This window comes from Dioscorea cayenensis, unplaced genomic scaffold (assembly GCF_009730915.1).
Source record: "Dioscorea cayenensis subsp. rotundata cultivar TDr96_F1 unplaced genomic scaffold, TDr96_F1_v2_PseudoChromosome.rev07_lg8_w22 25.fasta BLBR01002232.1, whole genome shotgun sequence".
Lineage (NCBI taxonomy): Eukaryota > Viridiplantae > Streptophyta > Magnoliopsida > Dioscoreales > Dioscoreaceae > Dioscorea > Dioscorea cayenensis.
Genome location: NW_024088623.1, coordinates 1 through 11,241, shown reverse-complemented (window position 1 = coordinate 11,241; position 11,241 = coordinate 1). Strand labels below are relative to the sequence as shown.

At 35.3% G+C, this 11,241-nt stretch overlaps 1 protein-coding gene across 1 annotated transcript; it reads right to left on the bottom strand.

Moving 5' to 3' along the window:
* Positions 1 to 5,145: 5,145 nt before the first annotated feature.
* On the bottom strand, positions 5,146 to 7,768 carry LOC120257623. The gene is made up of 9 exons (XM_039265059.1): positions 7,650 to 7,768; positions 7,227 to 7,245; positions 7,025 to 7,156; positions 6,424 to 6,588; positions 6,302 to 6,355; positions 6,131 to 6,212; positions 5,523 to 5,530; positions 5,275 to 5,362; positions 5,146 to 5,159 (listed from the first exon to the last, which is right to left on the bottom strand). The coding sequence occupies exons 1-9, from the start codon at positions 7,766 to 7,768 to the stop codon at positions 5,146 to 5,148; spliced, it is 681 nt and encodes a 226-aa protein (XP_039120993.1).
* Between the last annotated feature and the right edge of the window lie 3,473 nt (positions 7,769 to 11,241).

Here is an 11,241-nt window from a genome sequence, read left to right as displayed (position 1 = left end):
TAGCTTGTCATGTGATTTGCTGCTTGATTAATCTTGTGTTTTCAAGATTCATGTGTACAGACATAATGACTAAAAATCCGGGATAGCTACATGTTCTCTGCTTGCTTATATTACCCTTCTTTTCTGTTTACCCAAAAAAATCATCTTAGGACCAATTATGATGATTATTTAATTTTTTTTTTGCATTTATTACTTAGTATTATTAAGGAAGAGTACTTGTAAATATTTAGGTATAATTCAAAATCAGACTTTTGTATTTTTTTTTAAGTTCCTCTAATATAATTTTTGTTTTTCCCATCCTAAAATATATTGAAAATTCGATAATGGTCATTACTTTCGAAGTTGAATTTGCTTATGTGGTATTTTTAATGTTAAAATTTAAAAAATAGAAAATAATAATAATAATAATAATAAAATATGTAAAATGGATTCGGATCCAAAACAATACATCCCATCCAACCCCAATTCTCTGCAAATCTCTGATTATAAGCAACTTCCAACAATCTTCACTCTCCGGCCGCCAGTGAAGCTCTCCCATTGACCCTCAATTTTGGGTGTGAAACTCTCGCCTAGAAAGCCAGAGCTTTTCCACCACTCTTGCACGTCTTTCGCCCATTTCTTCTCTTGCCAAATATTTTTGGGGATATATAAATATTCCCATACTTAAGCTATTGTGTGTGTATATATATATATGTGATACGTCAACTCGGACTCCCATACTTAAGCTATTGTGTGTGTGTGTATATATATACACGTTATACGTCAACTCAGATGTCTGCAGTTAATGACAGTTAATGAAAAGTAAGTGATAGAAAGAGATGGAGAGAAACGGGTAGATAAACATTATCAGCAATGTTGTAACAGTGTCCAAAGATTGTACAGAGTTTGAGTTTGAAAATGGGTAAGTGGGTGTTTCAGATCAAAGTACTATGCTTATTTACATGCACAATAAACTCGGTTTTTGTACTGTATCAGATTATGATGATGATCGACAATGAACTATATCTTCAACATGGGATATATATATATATATATCATCTTAGTACTAAAATATTAAATGACATTTATGTGGGAGTGAGCACTTGTTACCCATGTAACTAAATTAATTGTCCTAAACTTTTGCCATTCAATTTAGTGGGATCCATGATTGGAAATGTCAATAAATGGCCCAATTATGGTTGAATGCCTACAATTCATTCATTGATGACATACTGCTATTTTTCGCGGTATATAAGATGCAATATCCAGTGGATGTAATTAAAAGATGAGATAGCATCAATGAAACAACACAAAAGAGTGTTGAGAAATTTCCTTACAATGACATTTACAGTGATAAGGGGAAATGATGGAATTCACAAGAAAGAACCTGTATTGGTTTTTAAATAATAATAATAATAATAATAATAATAATAACCAAAACATTATATGGAAAATTTTAAATCATAAAAAATATTGAAAATTAAGAATAAAACATTTCTAAATTTGAAGGGGAGATAATAAATAAAAGATAATAGCCTTCTCTTAAAATTTACTTTAATGTTTTTCAAACCAAAGGAATTATGCTATATATCTAATTGAAAAATTATATTAAGTTTTAAAATTGCATGTGTTTGACTAAAATAGTGAAATTATGTCACGTACCTTGACTTTTGAATAATTATTTGAACTAATTTTTAATAGGAGATTGAATTGAATTAACTATGATTCATCAGTTTAGTCATGTACATACATGTCCATTCACATATTTATATTTATTTATATTTAATGAGAGCTAAGTAATCAAGTGACAAGTCTATCTTTGGTCTGTCATAGATCTTAATTAACAATATTTGGGCGTCCATGCATGTTTAACAAAATTAATATTAATAAAAAATCCAAAAATTGTTTTCAAGTTTCATGAAAAGAACAAAGTGTTGATTTTTCTCTCAACATGTATGCAAAGCAACAAATGTACTTTCAAACATACAGGTGAAGGCTAGTTGTTTATTGCTTGTGTGGCATGTACGTCTAAATTTTAACAAAAACAGAAGTTACATACTGTAAAATTTCATTTACAATATACAACATATATGCATTCAAACAAAGCAAATGCAAAGATAGGAATCAAAGGACATGTTTGACAAGACATGCAAAAGAAAAAATGGTACATTACGACAGTATGATGAACAAGACAAAGTTAATTGTGTTTTTTTTTTTTAAGACAAAGCTAGTGCTCAAATTCTTGCTCACTAGAATTGGACCAAAGAATGGACCGGAACCCCCTCACTGAAACAGTAAACTTGACCATGAGATTCCTCAGCAACACTCGTGAGAACCTCGCTAGCACTCATGGTGATCCACGGGGATCCCGACAATCTCGTGGTGGTGCTCGTGGGGGCTTCTCCGGTAGATCCCGCCGGAACCATCGTCCCTTTGCTCCCCATCCCAACCCTAAACCACGAACTCCTCCACCCTCTCACATCCAAGATTCTCATGGCCAACCTCCTCCTAGGGCTTTCCCTGTGCAAGAAGGCACCTCCTATGCTGATGCTGCTCGCACCCCTCCATCTACTGATGCTTTACCTGTCACCCATCCTACCTCCCTAAAGAGACGGCGATCACCGGACTCAGCTGAACTCTGTTCAAAATGCTTGAGAACTGGACACAAAGTAAGTGAGAGTGTCGCCACTCACCACTGCAGACGTTGCTCGGCGTTGGTCACCTCAGTCATCCGCTGCCCGCCTCCGCCCTCTACCCGTCCCGATCCTAAGAAGCCCGAACCTCGATCCAAGCTATGTCTTCGAGGAAAGTTCTTTGGTTTCAAAGCCTCAAGGTTCCGCTCACGAGCACTCAAACCTCTCCTCGAATCCCGAGTGAGAACCAACCATACCTCCCTTCGCCTCCTTACACATCATCGAGGCCATCTTAAAAATCGAAAGAAGAGCTCAAAAGATGGTGATTATTAGGGTTCTTTTCGAGCAACGCCGATGTTTGATCCCTCCACGCACTCTCTCCCCAATGCTTAAACCCCGAGCTTTGCGAGCATATCACTCCATTCAACAACGACGTCATTCTCACGATGACCTCGCCCAGAGATGCAACTTTGACAGTGAAGAGAAGCCCTCTATCACTTAACTCTAACATTGGGCCCTGTCGGATCTCTCATCTTCATCGGACCGCTAATTTGGCTCGCATGCGATGTCGCCACGCAAGCTACAACTGGATAAGAATTACCAACCTACCACTTCACTGCTGGAACTGGGACTCAATCATTGATATTCTCCGACCGATCGACAACTTAATCTACGTACAAAAGAATGAGCATATTACTCTGGAACACCTTCGAACGCTGGTTAGGCTTAAGCCGTCGATCATCTTCCCGCTGGAGATCACGGTTGACATTGGCGTTAGAAGCTTCATTGTTAAGCTTGAAGACGACGGGGCTCACATCCTCCGATCAAGGATCGTCCAGGGACCATCGACTCTTGTACCGGCTCAACAACGACCAGCTTTGTCTTCTTGCAATACTATATTTATCCCCAAGGCCGATAAGGGTAAAGCACCAATCATCCATTCTCACGTCGATGATTTCCCTGCGAGGTCGCTGAGCGTGTCTGCCTCAGCCAATCGACTGGGACCGACTGCTGGATCTCGTGGAGACGTCCCAACCTCCTAGCTGACCGCGCCACGCCGATATCCCACGAGATCCCGCCGGATCCTCGTGGCGAGATCCAAGCGACAATCCTCATCGCTGCCATGCAGTGCAACGTGATGGATGGGCTTCCAACGACCGCTCATCCGCCTCGAGATGTGAATTCCACCATCCTCTTTGGGAACCTTGCCCCTCGCTGCATCGCCTCGAGATCAGCTCCCCTTGGATTCCTGCAAAGCCTTTGATCCTCTGATCACGCCTCGTGATGGTATCACACCTGATAAGCTTCATCGTGATCAGATCTCAGATCATATCTCCAATCCAAATCCTGATGATATGCCTCGTGATATGCGCATTCCTGATCTCAGCATACACTCATCCATCATGATGAACTCGCCTCGAGATAAACTTTCTCTCGATCCTCCATCCGATGTTGAGATAACTCCTCAAGATAGACACACTACAAATAAATTGCCATATAGTGACAGTATAAAAAATGTTGGTAAAAATCAATAATCCGTTGGTAAAGGTTTTAAAACTCTATACCAACGGTAAAAATACCTATTCCAACACTGCTTTTACCGTCGGTAAAAGTCTTGTAGGTATAGACCTATACCAACTGATATAGCATTTGTTGGAATAGATTTATTAGTTTTACCGACAGAATATGACTATAACTATTGGTCATACTGTTGATATAGCACCGTCAAATTGTTTACTCTATACCAACAATAAAAACACTTATTTCAACCATTTTTTTACCATTAATAAAAGTCGTGTGTATACATTTATACCAATGGTTATAACTTTTGTTGGAAAAGATTCATGGGATTTACCAACGAAATATAACTGTAACTACATTTATTGGAATAAGTCCATTTGATTTATCAATGACTACAACATTCGTTGCTATAGATGTATATTGAAGAAGACATGTTTAGTTTTAGCAACGACTATACCGTTGGTAAAAATCTTTATATTAATAATTAATCATCAATATAACCATTATTACACTAGTAAATATATTATGAATAATTTAATACCTCATACACAATTAAATTAATTTACAATAAATTAAAACAATCAATGCCTTTAAAATAACAAAAACAAAAACATTCCACTAAAAATAAAAAAGAAAAACTATTACATCACCACAAACATATATTTATAAGGTACATGTTCAAAAGTAAACTTCCATTCAATCTTCATAACCAAGAATTCTTGCCTCAATTACAACTCTAACACTCAACATTGCACTAATATATATATATATATATATATATATATATATATATATATATATATATATATATATATATATATATATATTTTCATCATCACAAACATATATTTATAAAAGTACATGTCCAAAAAAATAAACAACCATTCAATCTTGATAACCAAGAGTTCTTGTCTAAATTCCAAATCTAACACAAAGATAAACTACTTTCATTTAATGTCTAACAAACAAATAAAGCGACAAGGATTTGCTCAAATAAAACCGATGTCATCTTTTAAAAAGCATCACCTACAAAAAAAGCATTTAAAAAATACAATTAATAACATGTATGCAAAAAATAAAACACTAATTCAAAAACTTAAACTAATAAACTATTTAAATGACAAAAAAATAATGAGCTTACTTGATGCATTTAAATTTGCTTGATGACTTGATTCAGGAGAATGATTATTCCCATGTGGTATTTGTTGATCACTAGAAGCATCAAGTACCTACAAATCATGTAAAATAGAAGTTAAACATTTATCCAACCGCGACATCAAATGATTAATATTATTAAAAATATATGTTGATGCAGAGTTCGTAGACACAAATCTGATAATTCGCATGATGTCACAGATGCATGTCTTCATCAACTTAAGGCATGGATACCAAGAGATCTGTGTAAACACACAGACTAAACACTAATTATGAAAAGCATAAAATCCATACCCCTAATACAACTTTCTTCACTTTTTGATTATCAATGTTTCCACTATTTCATCCTGAATTAACAAAGAATGCATTAACTACAGTTGATAAAATATACTGCCTAAACAATAAGTAGAATTCCAAGATAATTTAACAATAATTAACTAAATAAATCCATATTAAAATTGCCACTCAATTTCCAGGGAATTAAATTACTCATAGATAAAAGTTTTGAGTAAGCAATCTTCTAATCAGATCAAAATTTAACTTTTGAATAAGCCATGAATCATTGCCTCATGGAGACCAGATAAAAAATATGCAGAAACAACCATTAAGTCCTCAATAGTCAACAATTTAAATTAATACAATGCAGAAGGTCAAACTATATATAATAAATACACCTCATTGAAAAATGCCCACATCCTATTAGCAAGATACACAACCAAGTATCATTTTACATCAAAACTTGCATAGTTCCTCTAAGGAAGTCAATCAAATGTCCATTCACTTTCATGAAATTCTACAGAATGATCAAGACAAAGAAACTTAATAGATTTATTTAATTATACGTAGACTAAAAATCATATCATTGTTAATATGGTTATTAACAATGATATGGTTATAGCAGCCTGTAGCTTGATATGCATCAGTTTGCAGCATCAACCATTACATTATGATGATGATCAATTATAACCATATCTTTTGTTGTTGCAATTTATTTATGGTACTATGTTACTTACTGTCCAATAAGTAAAGAACCTAGGACTGTTATCTCCATATAGCTGTGGACTAATCTGGATTAAAAAAAAAGTTGAGCATTAAATAAAGTTAATTTTACATGTGTAAAAAAAAGTAATTATACCTGCCATCCAGCTTCAATAGTGTTGAGGTCATCACCAAAGGAACCAAAGATGACCCATATTTGTGATAAGCTAAACTTAGATGAGCTTGCCACTCTTGGAGCCCAGACATTTAAACCATATTTGGCTCCATAATACTGCTCTCCCATTACATACCCAACTAAATGCTGAAACCCATAATTAATCAAATAGATTAGGTACACAACACATTAAAAAAAACTTGTTTCTCTGAAGCTCTTTAATGGCTAGCATTACTACTATATAAGATTTGTAACTAATCTCTCAATAGGAAATAAGCAAAACTTTGGGTTTTGAAATTTGGTTCCTGGAGTACCTATACCAAAACCTGTTGTTTATAAGTTACCACACAAGTGTATAACAATAAACTAGTCAAGTCAAATGCCTCATTTTTGTTCTTAAGTCCTCTTAGATGCTCCAGTTGGTGTTGGTATCTTCTTAAACAATGCATGCCCTCGGTTCTCTATTGGATTCTTGAGAAATTTTCACAAGTATATATATATATATATGTGCATTTAATTAAATAAATAAAAAATGCTACTTTTGAATAGTATGAGAAGAGAGTAAGAGAATGGAAAAGCTAACCTCATGGCCACTGGCAGTGGAATCACAGTGAACTCTTGAAATTGTTTCCCTCCCGAATCTCCTAATAGAACTAGCTCTCAAGATATCTTCTTCAGTAGTTCTTCCAATGGGAACGGTCCCTTCTGGGCATAACTCCAAAATGAAAACTTACAGAAAACTAGATAATTGGCTCAATCTCTTTCATACCCACGCATCAAAATACAGATTTGAATAAAGAATGCCTAGTTGCAATCAGGAAAAAGAAAAGGTAAAATTACCATAAGTTAAACAAAATCCAGCAAAAGGGATTGCATAAAGGCAGATAATGAATAAAGTAATAGACAACTGGGTAACCACAATCCAATTTCAAACCCTAACCAATCAATTCATTAGCTAAACATATAACACCATTTACTAGAAAGATCATAGAAACAGAATAGACGTGTAGAAGATGAAATCAAATGATAACACAATTTAATCCATCCATCACATATATAGATAAATCTAAGATCAGAACGAGAATTAAAAAAAAAAATCAAGATTCATCCTAAGAATTATAATAAAAAAAAACACAGAAATCAAGCAGATTCAATCAAAAATCAACATGGAAATAAAGAGAACAATATCTAGAAACACGTATACAAACCTTGTGCCACTCCCATCTCGTTTCCCCTTCTCGGCCAGAGTCTTCGCATCATGACATCGGACCCCAATAGCCGATTTCATGATCACCACCCGATCCACAACCGCCGGCCCAGCATCCATTGCCAAACGATACGCCACGTATCTACCGTAGCTGATCCCCACGAGTACTTGGACACACGGAGTTGCTTCATCACCTCGGCGAGGCACTGGGATTGCAAGCTGATGGAGAAATCCTTGCCATCGGATCGGGATCTGTCGAAGTGGATGAGATCGGGAACGCAGAGGTTGAAGAAGTAGGAAATGGGGCCGATCTGGCGGTCCCATTGCTATTTGGCGTTGGCGTCGAAGCCGTGGATGCGAAAAGATGGGAGGGAGGAATGGCGGGGTTCGGGCGGGGATCCGGATGTGGATGATGGTGGCGGTGGCGTCGGCGGAGGGTCGGAGATCGAAAGGGACAAGAATGAGGGCCCAGCAGCGTTGGAAGAGGCGGGAGAGGAGAAGCTCTTGGAAGAAGACAATCTCACACCGACGGCAAGCAACGGCGGTGAAAAGACGGTGAGCAATGGCCATGAAGAGGCGATGAGCGATGACGGTGAAGAGGTGTGAAGAAAGGTGGATGAAGGGCTTGAAGAGGCTTTTGTTTATGTTTAAATTTTTTTCATATATTATTCAAATATATAAAAATTTATATAATTTATATTTTATATAATTTCAAGTTTTATAAATCTCTCTTATTTATTAATTATTAATTATTTAAATTTAAATATAAAAAAATAAACCAATTTACTTTAATATAAAAATTAATGTTCGACTTTTATATAATATGCGTATAATTTCATTAGTTTATATTATATAATGAACATTATTAGTTATCATAGAAGTGCAATTAATACCCTTATTCATTAATTATTTATTATTTAAATTTAAATATAAAAATTAAAATTAAACCAATTTAATTTAACATAAAAATTAATTTTCTATTTTTAATTTTTTATATGACGTACGTATAATTTCATTAGTTTATATAATGATCATTATCTATTATTATAGAAGAGCAAGTAATACAATTATTCATTAATTATTTATTATTTAAATTCAAATATTAGAAAAATAATAATAAACCAATTTAATTTAAAATAAAAATTATTTTTTACATATGAAATAGTTATAATTTCATTAACTTATATAATGAACATTATCTTTTAATAATATATATTTTTTAATATAGATATATCAAATATATTATAATTCAATGTTGAAAGTAATTTAACAATAATTTAAATTTTTAATTTAATTATTATTCTTAATATAAATCTCAAATTCAATTCTGATAATATTATTATAATTAAGTCATGCTCTCCTAAACATAAACATAAAAAATTAAATAAAATTTAGAGTAACGTATTGTTTTACCAATGGAATGATATACGTCAGTAAATGTCTGATCTATTTTAAAGTAGTAGTTATGCCAACGGAACAATATTCATAAGTAAATATCAAATTTATTGTGACAAATTGATTGTTCGGTTGGTATAGATAACATATAGCTACAGATTTAACCATCACTATAGATAAAAGTTATTATACAATAATATCTATACCAACGAAACAAAATCCGTCAGTAAATATCTTATATATTCTGACAATTTTAAAGAACTGTTAGTAAAAGCAGTCTATAGCAACGGAATTTAACCGTCACTATAGAAAAGCATTAGTATATGGCAATTTATTTGTAGTGACAACAACCTGATTTAATCCCACCCTCACATTCCAAGACACTCTTGCTTCGTGATGATCACTCTTCTCCACCTATCTCTGATCATGGACAGGGGACATCCTCTAACCCTATTTTGCAGGAAAATTTTCCCCCTCACCTGCAATCCATACCCCCAGTCCTACCCATCCCTGAGGGGTACAAATGGATTTTCATTTTTGGAGGCTGGACACTGGTGCCAAGCATTAACTCTGAGAAATTTTATGATCAAGACCCTTTACCCTAGGATACTTCACTGGAGGCTCCCTCTGATTATGAGCTCCTTGACTGGGTGGATGATGAGAATATTCTTGATAATGTCATGGATGATGAGGATTTTATTCCAGACGATGAAAACCGTCCTGATCTGGAAGACCAAGACCCACATACAATTGCTCCTGAGCAAGAAAATTCCTGTACTTTGGAAGAAATCCCGAAACAACTTCATACAGATCCTAAACTACTCAGAAGAAGTGAAAGACCCAAGAAACCCTCTGGACGCTGGAATGAAGAAGCTGGGTTTGTACCCCTCCCTCCCCGATCTTCCAAGAAAAAAATCCCTGAAGATCCAAGAGAAGGTACACTCCCCTTTATTAATTCAGCATTTTCTTCTTGGACTGATGCTCAAATTCTTAAATACAGTAACTCTTGTCGCATTAAATTCCTAGGATCTCCCTGTCATAAAACTAAATGCCTAGATAAAATTAGATCTCTTGAAGCTGTTAGGGGCCTAAAATCTCCCCCAAGCCTTGGATCTCCCCTGAGATCTAATTCTTAGACTTTTATCTGTTTCTTATGAAAATTTTATGCTGGAATGTTAGAGGTCTAGGAAGACCCTCTAAATGCCACTTAGTCAAAGAAGTTATTTCAAATTGCAAAGCTGATATTGTATGTTTCCAAGGAACTAAACTTCAAAACCTCCATAGTTCCCTATGGAGATTAATCGGAGGCAAACGCATTGACTCTTTTGAATTCTTACCGGCCCAAGGTACTGCTGGTGGTATTATCCTTGCTTGGGACAGCTCGCAACTTATTGGACATTTAATTTATAAGGGATCCTTTACCATTTCCATTAAATTTACTAATCGTCTTGATAACTCCACTTGGTCTTGCACCAGCATCTACGGGCCAAACTCTAGATCAATTCGGCCTGATTTCTGGAATGAACTCAGAACCCTAAAAATCTCATCTCAACTCCCTGGGTTATTTGCGACGATTTCAATACGATTTTCTCCTTAGAAGACAAAAATAACGGTATCTTTAATCCTAGAGATATCACTGTATCCCAATGCCTTCTAAGTGAACTGGATCTTATTGACCCCCCCCATTAGTGGAAGAAGATTTACATGGTCCAATGGGCCTATCTGGGTCCGACTCAACCGATTCCTTTACTCTCATGATTGGACCTCATTATATCCGAGAACTTCTCAATTTGATCTCCCCAGATTTGGATCGGATCATTCTCTTATTTGTCTCGATTTTGGACTACACCGAAATAGATCCTGAATCTTCAAATTTGAGAAATTCTGGTATACCAACCCTAATATCATCAATCTTATTCAAGAATGGTGGTTGGATTCTAGCCCTGTTGGCTGTGGTGCGTTCATCTTTTCCAAAAAACTTGCACATTTAAAAGCCAACCTTCGCATTTAGTCCAAGAACAATTTTTGTGCTTCAAAGATACTCAAAAGCACTCTCCTCGCAGAATTACATTCCTTTGACATTATTAGTGAAAGTAGACCCCTCTCAGAGGAAGAATCCAACCGACTTTCCCAAATTCGCTCTGAACTCTACAATATCTTAAACCAGGAAGAAATTTCATCGGAAACAACGCTCCAAG